The sequence below is a fragment of the Trematosphaeria pertusa genome, assembly GCF_010094035.1.
Source record: "Trematosphaeria pertusa strain CBS 122368 unplaced genomic scaffold BU26scaffold_4, whole genome shotgun sequence".
Taxonomy (NCBI): domain Eukaryota; kingdom Fungi; phylum Ascomycota; class Dothideomycetes; order Pleosporales; family Trematosphaeriaceae; genus Trematosphaeria; species Trematosphaeria pertusa.
In genome coordinates this window covers 326,711-349,490 of record NW_022987215.1, presented here as the reverse complement: position 1 = coordinate 349,490, position 22,780 = coordinate 326,711, and the positions used below count along the sequence as shown (strand labels likewise).

General features: G+C 51.8%; 9 protein-coding genes across 9 annotated transcripts in view; 5 read left to right on the top strand and 4 right to left on the bottom strand.

Moving 5' to 3' along the window:
* The window catches only part of BU26DRAFT_548526 (uncharacterized protein), a gene marked incomplete at its 5' end in the record, with an annotated part of 3,116 nt that extends 1,414 nt beyond the window's left edge, over positions 1–1,702 (top strand). Inside the window, one exon of the mRNA XM_033831948.1 lies at positions 42–1,702. Coding sequence (XP_033686716.1) covers positions 42–1,656 — 1,615 coding nt within the window. The 3' untranslated portion in view covers positions 1,657–1,702. The remainder of the gene's footprint in view (positions 1–41) is intronic.
* A 3,242-nt stretch (positions 1,703–4,944) lies between these two features.
* BU26DRAFT_561519 (uncharacterized protein) lies at positions 4,945–5,466 on the top strand (the record flags this gene model as incomplete). The annotated part of the gene is made up of 1 exon (XM_033832919.1): positions 4,945–5,466. The coding sequence occupies one exon, from the start codon at positions 4,945–4,947 to the stop codon at positions 5,464–5,466; it is 522 nt and encodes a 173-aa protein (XP_033686715.1).
* Positions 5,467–6,380: 914 nt separating this feature from the next.
* Positions 6,381–7,856, top strand: BU26DRAFT_561518 (uncharacterized protein; the record flags this gene model as incomplete). Its single annotated transcript, XM_033832918.1, has 1 exon — positions 6,381–7,856. One exon carries the CDS (start codon positions 6,381–6,383, stop codon positions 7,854–7,856), a length of 1,476 nt encoding a protein of 491 aa, XP_033686714.1.
* A 323-nt stretch (positions 7,857–8,179) lies between these two features.
* BU26DRAFT_516484 (uncharacterized protein) lies at positions 8,180–9,759 on the top strand. The gene has a single exon (XM_033828339.1). It carries the CDS (start codon positions 8,207–8,209, stop codon positions 9,497–9,499), a length of 1,293 nt encoding a protein of 430 aa, XP_033686713.1. The 5' UTR covers positions 8,180–8,206; the 3' UTR covers positions 9,500–9,759.
* Positions 9,760–9,993: 234 nt separating this feature from the next.
* BU26DRAFT_502326 (uncharacterized protein) lies at positions 9,994–11,373 on the bottom strand (the record flags this gene model as incomplete). The annotated part of the gene is made up of 1 exon (XM_033826630.1): positions 9,994–11,373. One exon carries the CDS (start codon positions 11,371–11,373, stop codon positions 9,994–9,996), a length of 1,380 nt encoding a protein of 459 aa, XP_033686712.1.
* A 688-nt stretch (positions 11,374–12,061) lies between these two features.
* BU26DRAFT_602230 (uncharacterized protein) lies at positions 12,062–13,847 on the top strand (the record flags this gene model as incomplete). Its single annotated transcript, XM_033835333.1, has 3 exons — positions 12,062–12,083; positions 12,141–13,568; positions 13,625–13,847. 3 exons carry the CDS (start codon positions 12,062–12,064, stop codon positions 13,744–13,746), a joined length of 1,572 nt encoding a protein of 523 aa, XP_033686711.1. The 3' UTR covers positions 13,747–13,847.
* A 692-nt stretch (positions 13,848–14,539) lies between these two features.
* BU26DRAFT_451587 (uncharacterized protein) lies at positions 14,540–17,057 on the bottom strand (the record flags this gene model as incomplete). Its single annotated transcript, XM_033824769.1, has 2 exons — positions 14,540–16,732; positions 16,770–17,057. Coding segments are annotated over 2 exons (2,481 nt in total), but the record flags the coding sequence as incomplete, so codon positions are not given.
* A 1,830-nt stretch (positions 17,058–18,887) lies between these two features.
* Positions 18,888–19,880, bottom strand: BU26DRAFT_502323 (uncharacterized protein; the record flags this gene model as incomplete). The annotated part of the gene is made up of 3 exons (XM_033826629.1): positions 18,888–19,249; positions 19,431–19,600; positions 19,807–19,880. The coding sequence occupies 3 exons, from the start codon at positions 19,878–19,880 to the stop codon at positions 18,888–18,890; spliced, it is 606 nt and encodes a 201-aa protein (XP_033686709.1).
* An 888-nt stretch (positions 19,881–20,768) lies between these two features.
* BU26DRAFT_241791 (uncharacterized protein) lies at positions 20,769–22,772 on the bottom strand. Its single transcript, XM_033821026.1, has 3 exons — positions 21,081–22,772; positions 20,998–21,032; positions 20,769–20,952 (listed from the first exon to the last, which is right to left on the bottom strand). Exons 1-3 carry the CDS (start codon positions 22,569–22,571, stop codon positions 20,925–20,927), a joined length of 1,554 nt encoding a protein of 517 aa, XP_033686708.1. The 5' UTR covers positions 22,572–22,772; the 3' UTR covers positions 20,769–20,924.
* Positions 22,773–22,780: the final 8 nt, after the last annotated feature.

Genomic DNA, 22,780 nt, shown 5'->3' with positions numbered 1-22,780 from the left:
CCAATGATATTCTCACATTCAATATATGCTGATGTCCATAGGTTCCGCTGGGTCGCCTGCCAAATGTACATCCTGCAGTGGAAAAGAACCGAGTCCGAGATGAGGAAAGCCCTCAAAGAGCTCCCTGAGACTCTGGATGAAACCTACCAAAGAATCCTCCGCGACATACCTAAAGACGAGTGGCCGTACGCTAGGAAAGCCCTTGTATGGACTGCAGCGCACGAGATGAGTTGTTTCCGCCACGGGATACCCAATAGTTGCCTGGCTTCCGCGGTCTTCTCCAGCGACAATCTACTCTCCTGGGGTTACGACGACCTAAAGGAAATCTGTAGTTGTCTCATAAACACATCATTAGTGGAATATGAGCCCGATGAAGACGATGAATATGGTAGTGTGATAGAGTTTGGCGCCACCCGTCTCGCCCACTATACCGTGAAGGAATTCCTGTTCTCCAACCGTCTTGTTGACAGCGACATCTCGTACTTCCATTTGTCCGGACAAGATGTTATTCGCGAATATTTAGGCGACGTTTTTGGCCACTGTTTGACGCTGGATCTCTTTATGCCGCCAGGCGACCGGTTTCACGAGGATTTCTCCGACTACTGCCGTGAAGCAGCACGGATCGCGCCCTACTCCTTTGAAGACTTCATCACGGAGGACGAGAGTCTGTGGAAACTTCAAATCAGCTTTCTGAACAAACCCAAATTTCCACCCAATAGCTATTCAAGAGCCCTTTTATTTATTGGTCTTGAAACCGATTGGTCTTGGCACGAACTGCCGGAATGCCTCGTCGAGCAACAAGCGCTTGTCCTGCTTCGTATGCTACTAGGGGGTTTTAATCGAATGTCCGAGAAATATTTACTCGAACCTGATTTGGAGGCCGTCCTGAGTGCCTCTTTTTTTGTCAATCGTCTTGACAAAGAATACGATATTCGTACCAATATTTTGGAGATGGTCGGATGTATCGACCAGGAGGGACGTGAAATTCTTTTCCGCGTCATGGGCCAAAGGCTGCAACCAGACATCTTCCTTATGCTATCCGTGGGGACGTGTCTGCATCTAGACTATTTCTCGTATGTTGACTCCTGGGACAACCATGAAGAGTTCATCCAGGGAACACTGAGACGTCCTTTGGACAACGGCGCGGATGCAAACGGAGCCGGCTTCAAGTTGACACCCCTTCAGCTCGCAGCGCTGCACGGTTGCGAACGAGGGGCGCGGATACTGCTAGATGCTGGTGCCGATCCAAATGCCTTGGGGAACCCTGGAGGGAAAGATATTCCGCAAATCTCCCCCGACGACATACGTAAGTGTCGCTGGAGTCCACTTCACATTTTACGTCATTCGAAGTCCGGCTTTGGGCATATGGATTGGGAAATGGATGTGAACTTGTTCGGCGAGGGATTCCCGAAGTATGTAGAAAAGACGCATCACGACCTGGAGTTGCTGTTGCTCCAACGCGGTGCTCGTGATTTCGTTCTGAGCGAGGATGGTTGCTTGATGATGGGGGACACCGTGACGGAAGACAAGAAGATGGAGGGATGGGACATGGATTCCCGGGATTTTGTTCACGCTGAAAAGGGCAACTTCTCGAGTGAAGCCCATGCGATTCTTGGTATGCTGTCTGAATGCGAGGCTCGGCTTTCGCGGCCGTGAGCGGGATGAGGTGCAGAGAGTGGTAAACAGAGCAATAAAATAGAAGCTAACCCATGTCTCTACTCGGTCCGTTGCTTAATTTGCCGGCTTTCTACGGAATCTGAGCCGCGTTGTAATAACCCGCAATGAAGCACTTTTTGAATCCTTAGAGTGCATAAAGTTGGAGCCTCCCGACCCTCCCACGGCTGGGACCAGTCGTATATTTCACGCCACGACCTCCTAGATGCGATTGGACTTGTCGCAATGTCCGAATTCAACTTCTATATCTATACCCCGCACCTAATCATCTTCCATTTCAACCCAGCGCTCGACTCCCACTGCGACTTCCTCGTCGGGGTACACAAGAGCGCAGCTTCCATGGCCGGCAACAGAGGATAACAAGCACAATGCAAGACCGCAAAGCGGCATGCAAGAACCTTGAAGACAGTCGCGAATGCATCCTCACCACCGGATACGGCATATAACTCGTTACTCTCAAGGCTCAAACCGATCATAGCAATCTATCCGGAGCAAAAGGATCCAATCCTTTTGCTCTTTCAGTTATGACGCCTTTATATATCCGCTAACACAATCCTATCACTTCAGGTCCGACCCTTCTCCAACCTTATTGAGTACCATACCAAGCTCCGCTTTGTTTCTATGAAGGTTGGAAAGACGTCCTCCACCCCTCCAATTCCTGACGTTGGTTTCTCCTTCCTAAAGCGCCACTGAGGAAAGGGGTATGTTACGGAGGCGGCGACCGCATTGATGAAGAACCTTCAGGAAGAGATGGGCAGGAAGGAGTTTCTAGGGTTTTGCTATGACGATAATGAGGGGAGTAAGGGGGTGCTTCGTAGGTTGGGGTTTGAGAAGAGAGGCGTGAAGGAGTTGAAGTGGTTCTAGACGGAGAGTCGTTGAAGGCTGCGGTTTGGGTGAAGGATGATACGTTGAGAGAATATGGGCTTTGGAGGGGAGAAATGGGTTGGCGACCTCTCGTTCTGTTGCCACGCTCTACCTGCGAAGTGTACTGCCTTGAGATCCGTTGTCCCTATTTCAAGTCGGAGTGCATCCTGGCCATGACGATCGATATCGACATCGAGATATTGAGAGACTACAGTGGAGACGTTCACCACCAGGGCTGCTACGAGGACCGAAAGAAGGTTTTCCAAACACACACATATCTCCAAGAGTTTTTGTTCCATTTAAAGCCCCCTGAACCTCTCAAAATCCGGTTTACTCGCGACATTGGCGCCGGCTGCGAGACAGGAGTTTGGCTCTAACTTAGCTCCTGCTCCTTTTCGTGCACGATCACCTCAATTCCAGACTTTTCCAAGAACGCCCATATACTCCCCATGCAAGGTTGTCTAACGCACAAGAATGCTTCCTAGGATGCAACAACTCGGCGAAGACTGGAGAATTGGTGAAGAGATTGGATGGGCTGGATTGCGCGAGTGCGCTGCTGGATGTCCTCCAATGCGTAACTATCCATTGCGACGTATCTATGATGAGTGTCTCCACGGTAGTGCTCCGGAAGCCATGCACAAACTGATTATAGTCGGTAACCCAGCAAGGTTGAGAGTGCACGTTGATCAGGGTTAAAATATCACACTATTGCAAGCAGAAGTTCGTCTGCGAGGGTGTTGAGCGACGCCATGGTTGGCCTGAAGATGGATTCGTGTGACGTGTTGTGGTGGATGGTGCGAGATTCGATATGTGCTGGGGCCTATTGCTTCCATGACCTTTTATTGTAGCGCAGTGAAAGCATCAGGGAATAAACGAGAATGATGAGTTCTTGCCGCCAAGCTACCTTAGTTGAAAGGGAGTCCCGGGAATTAATAGAAAATGAAAGAAAGGAAGAAAGAGTGAAGTGGTCGGCCCTCGCTTTTCGGCTACTATCACAGTGACTACAACTAAGAGGGCGGAGTATGCTAGCCACCTACGACTCCTCTTGGGCTCGAAACTGATTGTCGTCTATGCCGTGCACGTCTTCCATTCGCCGCGCATGACCCTTTCCTTTCGGACCACCTCAATCCCCGCCATTTTAATCTGATCCCAAATTACCTCGTCGACAAAGAACTCTTTCTTCCACTCAGCCAAATCCGTAATGCCCAAGCCCTGCACATGAGGAGGCGAATCCTCGCGTGACTGGCGGGATGAAGCCGCAAGTCTGGGACCAAGACATCCTCCTCGTGGTCGCACCAGAGAACAACGCGGCGCAGGTTCGGAACGTGATCTTGATGCTGTAGAAGATCTCGGGCCCAAAGGTTCAGAGCACTCGTAGCGTCGATCACCTAAATGCTCTCGAGGGAAGGAGGGAAGAAGCGCGTCATCGGGATGCGTTTTTGGATAGAATGAACGTGCATAAGCGCCTCCTGGGGTGCAACAAGGCGACGTAGCTTTTTGAATCGATGGAAGGTACCAACTGGTCACTCCTATGACGTAATGTGTTCTAAACGGAATGCGCGATGGCCCAGACGTCGGAGTGAACGACGAAGGTCACATGACACGTCCAATAATCCACATTCGTTGCGTTCATGCTCCGCAGAAAGCTATCAAGGCACTTTAGAAGATCGGCCGGGTGGGACAATTTGTTAAAGGGGGTGCAGGAAATTCAAGGTAAAGCAGACTTAAGCCGTGAACGCTTAGCGCAGTTTCGTGCTCAACGCGTCTCCAGCTTTCGTCCCCCGCCACTTCCCCTCTTTCCCTCCTCCACCACAACAAACAATTACGAATCATCTCAACGCAGCGCTCGCAGATAGCGCGCGAGGGGGATCTCTCCAATGAGCTTCTCCTCAACGTCGCAACGAAGCTCCGCTACATCTCTGACAATTTCCGCGAATGCTATGCTGCCCTCAAGAGTCTAGCGCTAGTTTCTCGACCGCTGCGATCCGTCGCGCAAGAGGCACTTCACCGATCCGTCATCATCAGAAGCGACCTAGGCGACGACGGCGACAGCATCCTCCGCGTCCCTCCCGTTGCCCTCCTCGTCCGAACATTGCTTGAGCGGCCTGATCTGGCAAAGATGGCTCGCATGGTCGACCTTACCGTGGCGACAGATCTTATTGGGGGAGGCAAGACTACATTGCCCCCATGTCAGAGCGGGAAGATATACTTTGGAAGGAGTATGCGAGGATTTCTTGCTTCGGACTGCTGCTGCCTCCGGCCACCGGTTTTGCAATGATAAGTGGATGGAGGATCTTACAAAAGGACAAAGGAATGCATTGGCTGGGGTGACGGACTGAGCGGCTCGTCTTTCACTCCTTCTATGTGGCGCCCTATCAGCCGGACGTTTTTACGGGTAGTTTCCAAATGCCACAGAATATTCACTTGGAGTCCTTGTTTGGAACCTTGCCGAAAGCGGCCGGCTTCCATCCCTCATGGATTCCAGGATTTGCTGCCTTGAAGGTCCTGAAAGCAAACGTCCCACTACCAGGGAGCCTCTTCTGCTTACCAAAGCTCGCGGTGCTCAAGTTCGCCCTCCAAAATGATAACGAAGAGTGGATATATACGCCACCGTTCATGCAGCTTTCCTGTTCTTTATCGATACCGGATACTCTCCAAGACGTCACAGTCGCGGTTGATATGCACGTCATCGCGGTCGACCATATCTCGGAACTCAATGACAGTGACAGGCCGTACGCCTACTTACGCGAACTCCTTTATCGGCTCAAAAATCTGAGGTCACTTACTCTCCAACTTGTCTGTGGCGTTTCTTTCCTGGAACGAACCTGGTGGCCCCGGCTATGCAGCTACGACTTCCTCATCAATTTCATAAAGAACAATACTCTAGAGGCACTGAGTATCGACACCTCTAATGTCAACTACTCATAGCTCAATCGCATCAGCGAGCGCATGTTTCTCGAGAGCATAAAGCTAGTAAAGACACTGGCACACTTCCCGAACCTTCGCTACATACGCGCGCCCCGGGAAGCATTCTTCTCTGCCGACCAGAACTTGAACATCTGCACTCTCCCAGTCTCCATCAAGCACGTTGCGATCTACGGCGACAGATGTGCAATCACTTGCTACATAAAGCACCTTCTCAGAAACCGCGCTTCGTACCTAAACCTGCGGCACCTGTGCCTCAACATAGATCAGCACGTGATCACTCACGCTAACAGGCCCAGGATTAAGATGTTAGAGATGGAAAGCTCTAGAGACACTGGAGAAGTGAAATGTTGTGGGGGCTGTGATGTTGATAACGCTATCCGGGCGGAAATGGAGAGTAAAGAGATTCGTTTGACGCAGGCCTAAAATGGGAAGCATTATGGAGTGGGCACCGTTATGCATCGGCAGACACTAGCAACATGCGAAATATTCCAATGGAAGCACGCTAGGTTGACAGACTTGAAAGACGAAGAGGCGTTTGTGATGCCCAAAATACTTCTCAAAGGTTTCCGCAGCCATGAGAACTAATAAGCCCGCTAGGGTCGGCACTTGGACGTGACAGCAATCCGTTTTAGGGCTAGTCTGGCGTCTGTGCGCTGGCTCTCGGGACTCACAAAAGCCTCGCCCTCCCTCCTCACTTCAACCTCGCCGACACTCGTGTTTGCAGAGTCAGCACAGAGCTAACGTGACTCTCCAGGCCAGCCACCTTCGACCTACGTGGAATCTCGCGATCTACCGCGCGCAATACCCGTCCCCTACGTCTCCTACAGTGACCACCGCGACGGTAGCCCGCACGTGCAGCAGACCATCCGGGCGCCCGTCAACAACATATCTTGCCAAGACTTTTACGCCCTAGAATGACGATACTCGAGGATCTACCGGATGAGCTGCTACTCAAGATCGCCGGGTCTACTCGGTGGAATGAGGATAGGCCTATGAGTGGTGTTTGCAATCTTGCTCTGGTCTCGCGCCGTTTCCGAAATATCGCTCAGGAATCTCTTTACCGCTCACCGTATATCGCCGATTCCTACAAATACCGACAATGCCGTGTTCTGCAGTTTCTCCGCACCATTCTGGATCGCCGGGATCTCCTGGCAAAAGTCAAAGAAGTCTTCGTCGTTGTGAGACACCGCGAAGTCCCACTTCCGAAGGGTGCGGATTTTATGGCGGTCAAAGAGGAGTGCATTTGTCTTCTAGGACTCAAAGCCGACATTGATTTCGAGGGGATCAGACTAAATTATGAACCAGCATTAGTCGGCTTGATGCTCCATATCCTACCGCCCCTCGACGAGCTAGAGATTTACATCAAAACCAGGAAAGGCGTAGTCGATCTTGACGTTGCCGGACTCTTATTTGGGACTTATCGTTTCAAAAGTCTTACTGCGGTCCGAGGCCTTTCCCGTCTGAGGAAACTTTCGCTTTGGAGTGGGCCCTTCCACGGGGACTGGCTACGGATACCTTCCTTGCGCAAGGTTAAGCTTGGAAGCGGTTGTCGCCCGATGAGCGGCACGTACCAGGGCATCAACTCGACCGTATCGGAAGTGGTTCTCCATGTCAATACACAGGTGCTCCTGCTGCCATCTTCGTACACGCAACTTGGAGAGCTTTTGGAAGCGTTCAGCTGCCCTGAGACATTGAGCTTATCGGTTGACAATGCCCCGATGGCGTACGACGTTAACGGACACCCGCGTTCCCTTGAGATACTTGGCACATCTCCCGGGATGTTCGGAGATTGTCAATTATTGGTGGATGCGCTAGGCAAGGTTTCCCACTCTCTACGACAACTTCAAGTGGTGGCCGAGCACGTGGATTGGCGCGCAACGGAATGGCTAGACCTGATAGCTCCGGCAAGCTCGCTGACGCATTTTCCACAGCTGAAAAATCTCACGGTCCACCAGGAGTTTCTTCTGGACAGATTTACATGGACAGAGTTACCCTATCTCTCTATTTCCGAAATCCTGCCTGGAAGCCTCGCGTACCTTGATATCATCAATCCGACCGCTTCTATCAGGGGTTTTCTAGGCCAGGTTCCTCCAATCGCGCCATCCCATTTCCCTTCCCTGAAGAACATCCAGCTTTCGGCCGACGATGACCGAGGGTGCTCGTTCCTCTGGTTTTGGAGGGACAATCATCCTGTCTGGAAGTCACTGGAAGAGATCGGTATCCTTGTTGCGGTTCGACATGTGAGTCGGCTTCGCGAGAAACAGTATTACGACCAGTTGAACTCCCAGGACGGCACGAACTACCAGCTGGAGGATCCCGGCAAGGAGCTCAAGGACGACTTCCAAGATAAGGCGGTCATAGGAGTGGTGGACTTTCTGAACGCACTTTGAGTTCCCAGCTTACGCGTTGATGCTCGCGTTTCGACTGCCTTTCGGGAAATGGCAGTAGGAAATTCTTGCTCACTGTTCAAGAGCAACATCTTTTCTGAACTCAGGGTTCCCGTTTAATAGTCTCTCTAGCGGGGGCCATCCAATGTATACTTACTTCCGTGTGTCTGCTTATGTTTCCGTTTTTGTTGTGATTAGGAGTTGTGCCAAGCGATGAATTCAAAGTCATGTGACAGGTGCCAAGACACACTAGGTCGTTAGTGCTGTGTTCCCAACAAACCGTGTCGCACGTCTTGGCCGCCTCTGACTCTTTACCACCCGTAGGACTCATTCCTCACCCACAACACCGCAAGATGACGCAGCCTGTCGCGGACCCACCGCCGCTATACCGGCTTCCAAATGAGCTACTTCTACATGTAGCTGAACACGTCGATGCCGCAGAGGTCGCCGATCTTCTTTCGCTGTCACAAGTGTCCAAGAGAGTACGCCCCATCGCGGAAGACCTGCTCTACCGATGCGTCAAACTCGGCCCTCCGCAAATCGATGAGCCAGCCGCCAATGGAATGCCCCGACTTCTCCTCACAATTCTGACACGCCCGGAATTAGCCGAGAAGATGCGCGCCCTACAATTTGTGACTGTTCGGAAGAACCTTTGCGGGGCCTACCACATGGCTGGGCTTGACTTTGAGCAACTCCGATTGCTCAGTCTCGCAAAGCTGGTCGCATTGGGCTACAAGAAAGGTCATCCGTGGCATAGAATGGTTGAGGCTTCCATTGAATCAGCCTATGGGGGACTGCTTCTGGCAATACTCTCAAATCTTACGACCTTAGACGTAGCGGTTCTCGATTGCGCTCTAGCGTGGGACAGACTCAATTCCGCGTCCTCTGATCCTATCATGGCGCTCTTCGGTACCCTCATTCCGCCAAAGGTAGCGATAGGTCTGTTTCAGCAACTTGTATCCCTAGCAGCTCTGGCTTCGCACACGGAGTTCCTCGCCCTCGATATGCCCAATCTGAGCCAATTATCATTGGCCAATATTAGTCCGGATGATTTGCTACGGCTCAACGGCCCTGCAAGCCTTTCGGGGGCACCCAAACTGCATTCCATGGCCATATCACTTGATCACGAGATGATCAGGTCCGGAACACTTCCCTTTCGGTACAGCGATCTGGAGCATATGTTCTCCGCTTTCGACTGTCCGGACTTGACCAACCTTTCACTCCGCCTGTTTTCGACTGGGATCGTAAGCGCACATACCGAGCCTGAATTCCCTTATCTGATCAAGAGCCTGAATTCATTGGCCGGGCAATTACAAATCTTGGACATAAACGTCTTCCCCGACAGCGACACGGTCCCGGCGCGCGCGAATATTTTTCGTCGCGCTATTCCGATTCATTCTATACGGCATTTCACTTCCCTCTTATTCTTCAGCGCACCTCAGGGCGCCTTGATCAACGGACCTGAAGTACACTCCTTCGGCGATCGCATGCCCAAAATGGTTGTTTTCTTCCCGGCGTCTCTAGAAACCCTATGCATAAGGAACCCTACAGAAGAAGTCCATTCTTGGCTGGCTCAAATTCCGAAACTGAGCGGCCATGAATTGCCATGCCTTGAGGATATAGTTTTCTGGAGCGGTGGATGCTAGTCCCTGACTGAACTACAGGCGGAGCCTTTCTGGCAGAAACTGGATGCCGTGTGGGAAATTTTTGTTGGAAATCTTCCGGCGACTAGGACAATGAAGGGATACGCGAGATATGATAGATCGGGAGAATGGCGTCGGCTAGGTGCATCTGTGGCCACCTAAACGACCTATTGGGAATGATGTTCGAATGAGAGCACTCGTAATAGGCATGGCCACAGGCTGGAAAATATTTAGATCGAGGGGTACGATGAGGGCATATACAGACGCGCCAATCAGTATCTATGCGCAAGATAAAAGGTGGTCAGGCCGAAAAGTGGCCGAATAAGCAATTTTTTATACCGGAAGATCAGCACTTAACGCAGACGGTGCGTATTTGAAGATAATGATGCTGGGTGAACACTTGTACTAACAAAAGTAGCATTGTATGACTGACCAATGAAGTAAACCGAGCAGTCATTCTAACCTTTCGAAGAGTTAGAGAGCACCGGCTCAGCCCACTATTTCTCTCCGTCGTCTTCTACAATGCAGGAGGCCATATATTTAAGGATACGACCCTTCTTCTCTTCGGTGACTTCCTTGAGTTGCGCCATCTTCAGACTGGAACCTTCCCCTGGGTTCGAATGCTCAAACACAACCCGCGGATCCGTGTTCCCCAACCGAACTGTCTCCTCGTCCATCTCATTCTCGCTCCTCACATTGACGGGTATCCACTCGAATAGGTCGTCGTGGTCCACCGTCATTGCTGTGATCCCGTCGAAATTGTACCACTTGCCAGTGGCACCTTTGTCTTCGTCGTACTGCCGAATCAACCGGCAGAGATAGCGACTCTTCTTGAAGGCTTCGCAGTATTCATCCGTAGATATTTCAAGGACCCCCTTGATGGCTTCGGTCGGCACGATTTTCGTGGGTATTTGCCGGTCTTGCAGAAATCGAAGTACCCGCTCTGCTGACTCAACATCAGCGTGGATATTGAATTGGTTCTTGAAGATGTTGCGATCCGCGGTCATGGTGCCTGCCATGGCGGTGACTTCCACCGGGCACCCTCCGTCAATGTTCTCATTGCTCCTTATGTAACGGGCCGCTTCAGTGAATGGTCCACCGATAAAGAATCGGGAGTTCGGATTTAGGCCCTTCTTTCCATCCTCAATTAGATCATCGAAGCTTTTGATCAGTTCCCAGGCCGTGCGCACCCCGAGACGTTCCTTCAGTTCATCGTGAACTCGACAGGTGTAGTTTTTGCAAAGTTCTTGGAGGTTGTCATGGAGCTTAATGCTAGGCTCCTCCGCGGCACCAGTGATGTTTTCATATCGCCTCATTTCCTCCTCGTTGAAGCCATACTTGAAGTCATGGACGTGGAACGCATGACGCATGGCAGGATCGCCGACTTTCCCAACTTTTAGGGATTTCTCATCCCAGTAGAGGTCGTATTCATTCGGTGTATAGCCTTGCTCCGTCAATGCACGGACGATGCGCATGATGGAAACTGACCTGTAACAATACGCCGTGTCTTCTCGTACGCTCGCCTCGTCATAATCTTCGTCAACATAGAACCACTTCCTCAGCTCCTGTGGCACGTCTTTGAAATGATCGAGCTGCTCCTTCTTCGTGATTGGCATGATCAGCTCCTTCACGTCATTCACGACGCCCAGCAGCTTCTTGAAGTGTTTGCCGTACCGCGGAACGCGTAGATCGAGGATACGTGGTGTAAGAACAATCGCAATCTTCTCGAAGTGCGCGTGCTTGCGATAGTACGAAAGGAGGTACATGATCATGGAAAGGTTGTCCGGGTCAGGAATGTCGACAAATATAACGATCTTTTCCAGAGGCATCTCATTTCCAGGCTTCCGCTCGTTGACTGTGGCAGTCGGGCCGATCATCTTCTCTATGAGGGTAGTGGTATCGGTCTTCGTGTCCGCCGTTGGGGTGCTCCGGAATCGTGATCGAGAATAGGGTTGAGGAATAATTTCTAGTATGTAGGTGCTGAGGAAAATAAGGGGAGCGAGTGTTGAAGATGGATGTCTAATATCCCTGAGTGAGTCAAGCCTCGATGAGTCTCCGCAAAACTATGACTCTTTATGATAAGGCATGGTCATTGCGCCACTCGTTAATCAGATCAGAAGGAACTTGGGCACAAAGCATCATAGTTTCCATCTCAAGGTAGGAAATCACATTCTCGTCTGGGTCGTGTATCTTGAGACGCTGTCCCTAACCAAAGTGGAGGCGACAAAATTTCTATCAAGAAGGTGGCAAATAAGGAGGCATGAGTGGATGGATAGAAATACGGAGCGAGTAGGTATATATATACAGAGGGCCATGGTCACGTGAACTGGTAACCATATCGGGCAACACTTTTCTTTACCAACGTCGCATCCCGGCCCACATTCCACATTCTTACTGGCTTTTAAGTTTCATCTGATGCGATTTTGGTCTCAAATCCCAAAAATTTCAACTCCTATGTTGGGTAGCACCGACCGCGCCAAGACACCTTCGGTCGGTGCAATATTTCTCCGCACTTTTCTGGGCTCAACCGACCCCCTCAACCTTTAACACTCAACCCTCACCATCATGGCGTCTACACATAACATAGGTCAGGCCATCATCTCCTTCAATCTAGAGGTACGCTAACATTTACTGGCAACTTCAGACGCACTTTCGGGCCCGCCTTTCCGACACCTGTCCATTTGCAGACTTCCTGTTGAGATGCTGCTATCAATCGCTAATTTGCTCGAGAACAAGGACCTCATCCGGCTTGGATGCACTTGCGCGAAATTGCGAAAGATAATGGAGGACGTCTTATACCGCTGCCCTGATTTAGATCCTTGGGATTGGGACCGCAAAACTTACTCCAAGTCGGCCCCGAGTAAGATTGTACCAATGAAGGACACTCTCGAGAAGCGGCCAGATCTCGCACGTGGGGTCCAGGAGCTCGAGCTTGGGCCTCGAAAGACCACCGTACCCATCGAACTCGCTGTTATGCCTGCATTGATTGCGCAGTCAACTCCTTTATGCGGCTCCATTGAGGCCCACATATGCGAATATTTTCTTGCAGGCGCTCTGCTCCACCTGACGCCTAACCTGCGCACTCTCAAGCTCATACTTCATGGTACAGAAATGGGGAAAGATAAGCCTTTGCAGAAATTTTTTGGCCCGAAGGTGGACGACCGCAAAACCGACCTATCCGTTATACCGGGCCTTCGGCACCTTACGACGTTACACTTCCTCTCCAACACGGATCACCACTTCCAGACGCTTTGGGCAACGCTACCGGCGCTGCGAGAGGTGCAGATTCGTGGCATTTACACGATAAGCGACGAAAATGTCTCCCAAGGGCCGGTTATGGTCAGAAAGCTGAGACTCGACGCGCTTAGTCCTGTGCTTTCTCCCCGCGACAGAAGGCATAGCGGCTGGTCTACATTCCTTCGTCACTTCTCGGTACTTGAGGAACTGCAGGTCCAGATCATCCCAGATTACAGGAAAACAAATTCTTCAGAGGTGCTTGGTCACGGATTGCTGGGATCGTATTCCACCCTGGTCAATATGATAGGACACCTACGCAGTGTCTTGACAGTGCTGGATCTACGGCTCGAACACTACGATCCTACCTCATTCCTCGACTTCGTCACACCATTTTGTCCTTCGTCGCTAAAGGAATTTAGCGCCTTGAAGTTCCTCCGCATACCGTACGACGGCCTCTTCGCAAAGAACGCCACTCCCTCTCCCAGCGCTCAGGATTGCCTCGCCCGGGTGCTGCCGGAATGTCTCGAGCGACTAGAAGTCCTCTTTCCGCTTTTGGACATCTACAACCACTTCGATCGGTTTCTTGAGCATCCGCAGAAGACCCGTTTTGCTCTCAAGGACGTTGTATACCATTGCTCAAATGCTCGAGGTCATCCATTCGAGCAGTTCATGTATCTCTCGGATCCTCATCCAACGTTTCAGCGGCTGCGTGCGTCGAACATCGACGTTCAGTTCCACTACCGTAAGCAAGATCGTCGTCCTGGGTGGGAGGAGTACGATAAAGCAACATATGCGCTTGCGAAATGGCTCGCGAATGGCGGCAATGCCTACGAAGGTGAGAGCGGGACGTCCAGTTTTGATAATTGGGAAGGATGCTAAGTACTGTGACAGGATCTATATTCGCGGACCAGGTCGATAATGGAGGGGATGTTGACCAGTTTGAAGTCGTCATTCTTCCAGAGGGTCTTGGATGCTTCGATCTGACTCCGCATGGTAGCATAGTGCGAGGGTAAGTCTTAGTCAATAGGCCGTACAATCGATGCTGTGTTTTGATTGCGAGCATTAAAGAACGTAGAGTTTTCCTTCCAGGTCGCCAGCTAGATATAGTACCGAGTTGTATCTGTAAATAGTAGGAAAAGGCCCACGAAAATCAGGACGCTTAGGCACTCACACCCGCACCCGCAGCAAACCATGAAATGCCCATCGTATTGGACAACCCTCAGATCCGCGATGGTCGGATAAACCCATGATCAATGCTGTCCTTCACTTTAGCCGTTGGCTTTCATCGGTTCTGCGCCTTCGTTCTTTGAGCAACGCGTCCAGCTCGGGATCGTTGAACATTTCCGGAAGGTAGCCGAGACGCATGCAAGCCTCGAAAAGATTGTCCATATATGGCTGGGTAACTTCATGCGTTACTCGCCTCAGGTCGGAAGCTGACTCCCCACCAAGACCCTTTTCATAAAAAGCGGCGTAGAACCTTTCCTTCAGTTTCTCGTCAGTCGGGAGTTCAGACTGCTGGCTCCGAAGCTCTTTAGTTTTGGGCGGGAACTGATGTCTGAAATGCTGCTCAAATACCTCATCCATTGTGGGCCGCGCAAGGTACTTCATCTGCTCCCATGCAGCATCGATTTGCTGTTGAGTCTTTCCTGCTACGACGTCCGGGCTTATTATGTCCTTTTTCGTGGATTCGAGAAGCATGTCCTTGATCTCTTCTTCAGTGTACTGCCTTAGTTCTTCATCTGTCATCTGCATGGGGTCTTTGCCCTGGATTCTCCTTCGCTCTCTCCTCGTTGGCTTCACCTCTGCCTCCTCTTCCGGCTCTGACTTCATGCGTTCCCAGTATGGACGCCATTTTTCTTCAGGCCAGTATCTGTACAGGTTGGCGATGCTGAGCGGGCCTGGAACCCGGTCAAGCTGTCTCGCAGTTCGTTTATGGTACATGGCGAGTGCAGAGAGACACGTGTCACCTCCTAGTACGCCCACTCGACTGTCGATACGAGCCTTTACCGCGCCAAACGCCTCTTGAAGAAAGGTAGGGTAGGCTTTGTCGCGGGTGAGGATATCGATATCGGGTTCTATAACGGGCTTTTCGAGCTGCGAGGCCTCGCGGTCCCAGTGAGGGTATCTTTCTACACGGGAGAAGATCTCCTTCCATATATCTCCGCATACGAGCTGCATGCGAAGCCAATCGAAGAACAAGTCCGGTGTATCCGCTTGTAGCCACAGGCCAAGATTCCCGAGCAATTCCGGAGGAGTTACGTTCTTTTGGTCGCCGATCGGTGACGTCGTTGGGCCTTGGGCTTGTTCGCTGCCCATGAGCTGCTTCGCAATTCTTCCCCACGGCCACCCTGCCTTTGTCATTTGGAGAAGGCGCGTGATCATGTCGTCTGCGCTTCTTGTGCCCGCATCAGCCGGACGGTTGACTCCCTCACCGAAGACACTGTAGTCTCTGAATTGGCGTATGTTCTTCAAGTTGACCTTGAGACGCTTGAGAGGAATGTCCCTTGCCTGATTGGTGGCGGGCGACCCGGCGGCAAGGAGGAATTTTCTCTGTGCCTCTTCAAGGGACTTGGGGAATCCGCCAACAAACAACCATTCCGGATCTTGAGCTTGGAGGACAAATTCCATGTCTGGCCAAAAGCACTCTTCATCGCGACCTTCACTGCCGTTTCGAATCGTCGCTTCTAGGCCTCCGGTAACGTATATGTGGGCCAGCATGTTGACCCCATCCGTTTGCGCCTCATACCTCAAGCCGGCAGCATGGCACTTGCGGTAAATATCGTATTTGATCATACCACAAAGTAGCGGGTGATGACGGAGGAAAAATTTCGGTTCGCTGCGTAGCGTCTTCAGAACCGGATGCGATGCGACTTTTGGGTTGTTCAAAAGCGTTCTCCACTGCTCGCCGAAGCCATCTTGAACAACCCAAGTTATACAATCTTCAAGAGCGTCGGGCAAGTCCCCGCACACCCACGCCACGAAATTACCCCTCTCACTCTCATGCTTTGGCTTCGGTAAGAAGGGGCTGTCATAATCGAACACATCATTGTATAGCTCGATCATCTTTTGTGCATGCAGGTTGAGCACATAGGCGGTGCGAGCACATTCGTCGCCAAGGATGTCCTGTGAGTCGAGATGTATTTGCAGCGTCAGCGTAGCCCATGCTGACATCTCTCGCTTTTCGAGCATGTGCATGATGCCCTTCGAAACCAGGTCCCATACATGTGGTCGCTTGCCGAAGGTGATATGGATCATCTGAGCGAATTCAGCGGCTCGGACAGTGTGTGCATGGGCATCTTCGAGCTCCCTCGCAACAATCGAAGGGATGCTTTTCCGTGGGTCCGCCCTGGAGAGCTTGTTTAAGTACAGCCGAAGGCCTGCATGTGTAGGCCAGAAGGTCGCAGTCTTTTGAGCATCATGGTCATGGCTTTCTTCTTGGGTGTTGGGGGGCTCGGCAAACGCTTCGAGGAGCTTCCACAACGGGTAAGTGGAGGCTGAATACTTCTGCGGTCGGTGCACGACGACGAGGTCAAATTCGGCCTCTGCTCTTTGCGCAAGCTTGATCGCTGCATCGGTAACCATTGCCGCTACGATCAAATCCACCTCACCGCTCTTGTATTTCTTCCATTGCTCGCAGGCCACGCCATGCATGGCCTGGAGCCCTTCAAGGAAGACACTGACTGCGAGCTTTAACTCTTCTTCCAGCTCTTCGTCGTCCTTCTCGAGTAACACGTGCACTACGTCCGGGAGTGCCAGATCTTCGGCCTCGAGCTCATCCGCCATTTCGGCCGCCTCTCCGATAGTCAGGGTAGCGAAGCGATTCTCAAAAGCCATTGCTTCGGGATTGGTCTTCCCATCGCCGGCTCGCGCAGGGTGCGGGCCAGTGGAGATGAAGGGTCGCAGCACTCGAAATGCGTCTTCCAAGACGGTGATGAAATAGTGATGGCGTTTGTTGCTCTCCGTGTCCGCGTCGATCTTGAATTTGAACCAATTCGAGACCTTTCGGCGCGTTTGGATGGCGCGATTGAAGAGCGACGGGAACAAGAACGTCTGATTCGGCCTTGGCGATGGACTCCGCCATTGGGACGAAATCGGCAACTTTGATGAGGTATTGCGGGCCGCTGTTCGCGCCGCCATCTCGCTTGGCTTTCTTCCTGTCTTTTCTTCGTTTCTTGGGCTTCGATTGGGTGCGCTCCCCTTGCTCTTTTAAAGCATAGTCAGCGATACGTGATGTCTCTGCCAGCCATCCTGCGATGTATTCCGTGTCTCGCTTGTACTGCTTGTAGGCAAACAGGAGTGACTGTGTGCGGTCCAAGTTGCTCATAGTATCGAGAAGTCCCTTAAGGAGGTATGATCGGACGAAGGCAGGGAAATGATTCTTAATTCGCAATCTGCGTTTCCCACGTGTGAGCAGGTGCAAACTGAGAAGCGGATGAGATTTAAAGTGTGAAGAGGGACCTCCGAGAATTTATGGTCGAGGTCCTAGCTTTTCCCCCTCACTCCACAGCGTTTCAACTAAGCGAGATCAGGCCTAGCGTACCTATTCTCCTCTGATTCCTTCGTCACTTTTTCATCTTCAACAATGATGCAACCACGCCTGCAGCCACCACGGCAATGATACGACCTCCAAAAATTCTCATGAGTCACATGGGCGGTTCGCCGCATAGACTTGAAAGCCTCATGCATCCCTGATACGTCATGTTTCTTTCGACGCGCTCGATTGGATCGCTCTCTAATTTTCAAGAAGACAATTCAGCAACTTCCCGGCGCATAAATCGAATGACAGCCACCTACAATCCTAACATCCTACGCTTCTGCAGCGCCAAGGGCGTCAACGAGGTTGGCGGTCCCACGGTGACTCAGATTCTCCTCGCCCTAATGGAGTGTGTGCATATGGCGTACCCACGCGGGGTCCCTCCGACGAACCGAGGAGATCATCACTTGCACGTCCGATTTCCGGAAGTTGACTCGAACTGAGCTGCACTAAGGCGATTGACATGGGTTTAGGAAGTATCCTCAAAAGATCGTAAGTAGGATACAGAAGAGGCTGAGGGTACGCCGGCACGTCAAAGTCATGTGGTTTAGCGCGCGGACTCAAGGTATAGTTGCTGGCGCGGAGCTACACATTCTCTTCATCGAGAACGACGAAGCTCAGCTCAGCGCATGGATGGAGGCTCCCATCCCAGTGACAGTTAAACGAGAATTCACAGGCATGCAGTGAACGGCAATGCCGCAGCAGTGTCCTAATGGCAAGACCCGCCAAGGTGCCCTTGGTGGGCGCTATGGTCAATCATTGCCTCTCTTCTCTTCCTCACTAGCGCTGTTGCGAGGCTTTCACAGCTGATATATTGCCAGGCACGCGAATATTTAAGTTGCTTTCCTCCTCCAGAGCGCCAACTAGGACAGCCCGCCGACCCAGCAGACAACCAACTTCGCACCATAGCCGAGAATTGCACTCAACTTTCAATTGCGAAGTATCCCATCGGGATAATGCCCGTCGAAAAACTGCCGGATGAGACCCTACTCGACATTGCAGAACTACTTCAACTACCCGATCAGACGACTCTCGTAGCAGTCTCCCGCCGACTTAGGCCCATTGCTGAGGACCATATTTATGGCTCCACGCTCAGTTGCACACGCATCCGCCAAAAGGATTATAACGGGCACTTCAGTAAGCTCTCATCATTCCTCCGCACTCTTATTCAACGAGTGGACCTCACCTCCAAGGTTAGAGTGCCTAATGAAGGGTAGCAGCCCCCTTCCTTCTCGTTGCAGTTTCAACCCAGAGGAACAATCGTAAAAAGGGGAAGGCCCCTCATCACTACGCGTAGTTCTCCCTCATCCGCCCCTGCAGGTATATTGTATAACAATTGCACAGCTGGCAAAAACATAGCACAATTCAATGGTATAGTTTCAGCAGCAGTGCACCCAGGAACATGTTATATATCTATCTACACATGCCAAACACTCTAGACAAGTGCACAATCCTCCCTGCCCACCACTCCATCTCCCTCCAGCCCATCCCTTCAAGCCCCACCCTTCCCGCGCTTCTGCCGATAAGACCGGCATTCATAAAACACGAGCACCCCGCCCAAGAACACCAGAGAGAATATGAGGATCCCCCACATCAGTGCGCGGTTATACGCTGCGGCATCTATGTAGTGTTGGCAGGGATTCGTCGGCGTCGGTTCGCTGCCTCGCGGGTAGAGGTGTTGCATTGTTCCTGCGCAGGGGGGGTTAGATTCAGCGCTGAGAGAATGTTGGTACGGGGTGTTACTTGCTCAAGGCGCGTTTTGGTGATGCGGGAAGTGCGGTAGTAGGTGTTTGTAAATCGTGAAAATCGTGAGGGTTCTTCGTGGGGTGGAGGATGTCCGGCGCAAAGAGGATTACCGGTCTCGGGAGCGAGTGGTTGTTCTGGAAAGGCAGCCGCAGCGTAGCGCAAGATATCTCGCGCAAGAAGAGTAACGGATCTCGGGTGTGTAGGTTCCTCAAACGCAGCCGGCGTGTAGAAAGTAGCTTTGCACTGTTTCAAGAGAGTCTTCAGGAGAGTGATAGACTTCAGCGATCTTTCCGAAAGACGTGTTTTTATACGCAAGCGCGGAGTCAACGTGCAAGGTGCACCGGCTTGATTCAGGCTAGTGTGACTCAATCTACGCCCAGCGGGCGTGGGAGTCACACGCAGTCCGGGTTGACACACCAACACGCATGACTATACGACTTATGACAAGAGGGCGCGAGTGCCGCGAGCGGCTTTTCCACAAAGTACCAAGCGGAGTCGAAATAGCTGAGAGTATGAGGAGAGCAACACCGCCTACAACATCGCCAGCACCAAGGCGGCGGCACGTCACACGCAATTCTTCGCAAACCCTGCATTCAATAGAAAAATTCTAGTCTACCTCCATGGATTCCAGAGTGTAATCTACGCGCCTCTAAAAGAAGAAGCACCCGTCTAGATCCACGCAAAAGAGACCGTAATGTGCATCCCGCTTCAAAACAAGCCCAAGCCCAAGCCAACCAAGCAGCAATCCCCAAACACCCCGCAGAGTATTTACTAGCACCGACGACGGATGTACCAGCCCAGCACGATCAACGCAGGGATAGCCACAGCCAACAAGATCCCGAGCCATATGGGTATGGTGGCGGACATGATGCTGCGGACTCGTTAGCTTAGGCTGTGTATGAGCGGTGGGAGGTATCTTACGCTGCGTCTTCTGAGGATGTGAGGATTGTTTCTGGGTGCCGTTGAGTATGAGTGAATGGTAAGGTTTCGGCGACGAGATTGCAGTTCGAGCTCGTTGGAAGTTTTGGGCGCGATGAAAGGATGGGTATGCTTGAGTGATGAGCACGAGGGAGAGTGTGTGCGCGATGTGTGTGTGTATGTGGCTTGTTGCGAAAAGGTGGTAATGTGGGAAGAAGGGAGAATGGAAAGGAGGATGATATCTAGGGAGGAGGGGATAAGTAGAATCGGGTAGCTGAGTAAGGCATATTAGCGAGCCAGAGGGCCGTCTGAGTCGACGGCGTTTGATTCAGTACCCTGGGGTTCAGAATGCCTCCGGGGCCCGAGGGGCGCGATTAGTTTCTAAGACGATGCGTCGCTGGCTGGCTGACAGTTGCCGCAGATCGAGTAGAAAGAGCAGCGAATGCGACCGCGACCGCGAACGTGGGTTCGAAATACCTATCTAATCAGGGAAGCTAGAAGTCACAACGTGCTTCGTTCAGCCAAACGACCTCCCTCGGCGGTGGACTGAAGCAAATGCTGCTCCCTCCGCCATGTGGTGGCCTAACATGTAAGAGAATCCTGAGCTCGCGACGCCACCTTTGTAAACAATAGTAGAGGGATAGACAGATAGTTCATAACACCGGGGTAAGGTACTGTACATTGTCGTGGCTTTAGAGTGAGTGAGTCAGTGAGTCACCGATGTTGGTGCAATGCACCGACCACCCGGGGTGCGACACAAGAAACACGACAGTCTCCAGTCTCGGTAGAGAAGGTAGATTGCCGCATTTGGATCACGAAGCGGTCTTTCCCGGATGGATAATGCATGTCCAATTCAGTGACCATGGCGGAATGCGTAAGTGCCTAGTGCGACGAGAAGTGAGAAGAAATGGGTACAGATGCAGACATGCGAGCAATCTACGCTTCTTTATCAGCATACTACCTGGACAGCTAAGAAAGGCTGTAGACATTTCTTCAGCAAATTAGGGGGGTATCATTAATCCTACTTTCTTCAGCGCGCTAGAGCGGCCGAGGAAATTCGACTCACCACCGCGTAAGGCTGAAGAAATCATAGAATTGCACCTATATAGCATTAATCCATGCCTTCTTAGACAAAATTGCAAGACTTACGAAGAACTCGGCATCCGATACGCATTTCGTATCCTTCTTCAGATCAAGCCACTTCACGACTGAGGCCATCACCGGATCGTAGTCTGCATCCCACCAGGCTTCGTCGAACTTCTCGTGACGGTTGACAACTACAGCGCGGATCCCGGCGTGCCATAGTTGCTTCCATATCGGGTGGGTGGCCATAGTAGGTCCAAGGTCCTCGAGATATAAGATCTCCAGGCGCCTACTAGTGCCCTGGCGCTTCTCAAAGATCCATTCATCGTGGCAGCGTATGTTGACAGCCTTGAGATGCGGAAAGTCAGGTATCGTCATGTAGAGATAGTCCAGCCAATTCAGGATGGCAAATGTCGGAAACCATATATCTAAGGTCTCGATGGAAGGAGGAAGGGTCCGCATATCAATTGCCCCGCCGGCATACGAAGGCCCAAGGAGAGCTGCCTGGGGGAGCTCCAGGGTCTTCAGCTGCGAGAAGTGAGAAAGATCTCCCACTGGCCGTACAACGCCAAGATACCAGGGGAAGGAGTCAAGGTCGGGGCTCACTCGAAAGACTTCCAGGGATGAAGCGACCGGGCGCAGCCGAGCGGCGAGGAACGCCCAGCTAAAAACATCTCGTGGCCTTGCGTAGTTCCGGGGCAATAGCCGGGGCGAGCCGATGTCGAACTGTAATTTGCGCAAGCGAGGAAAGTGTTGGAGCAAAGAACGGAAGTCTTCTAAATTCCCCCGGCCGACATACAAATAACGCATCGCATACCAATGGAGGCAGTGTCTAATGGATGAGATGTTGCTGCCTTTCGGAGATGTGCTATGCAACACATCTGAACGGCCCCCGATTGTGACATGCTCCAGATTTGGTAGCTCAAACCAATCGCAGTCTAGGCGGCAACCATTAATCCTCAAGGTTTTCAAGCTCCAAAATCCGGGTATACTGGAGAGATGCCTTGAAATCGAGAGGTCCAAGTCCGGGAGAAGATAGGGTACCGCGGATTCGCATAACCACACTACCTCCCCATCTTCGGAACTCTTGTACAGGTTGATGTCGAGATGCTCCAGATTGGGAAGGCGAGCAATCAACAGACCCACACGTGGAATTTCCGGGAAACGAAGCCATCCGTCACCGAAATGCATTTGTTGTATAGAAGTAAGCCCGGAGAAAACGGCCGGCGCGATGCGAAGTGGATGAGACATGGCCTCAACGAAGAGGCGGTTGGTTTTCTTCGCCAATTCAGGCTGTTCGACGACAGTCCGGAGTAGACGTTCCACATTGCTGTCGTCGTAACGCTCCTTAGGGCGGACAAGAGAGATCGATGTATACAACCGTTGCTGCGCAAGCCGTTGGAATTTGCGGCAGGTTCGAGAAACAGCGCAGAGAGAGTTCTGGCACTCTAGGAACTCTAATACTACGAGCAGAATTTCGTCGGGACATGCAGTAATCGACGAGTCGTTCGGAAATTGTGGGTCGAGAGCTTCGGTCTGATTCGTTTGGTCCGACATGGCCGAAGTGAAGTTGTTGACTTAGCAGCCGAGTGGGAGAAGCGTATCTGCGGTACCGATTGTGGATGGTCTTATACAAGGTTGCGGGCTGGCACACGCTTGGGCCATGATGGCGGGCTGCGATTGCAATTCACTCCTGCCGCTCAAGGGCGCATTGCGGTGACTTCGACAACATGCACCCACCTTCATGTTCGAATGCGGAAGAGGTA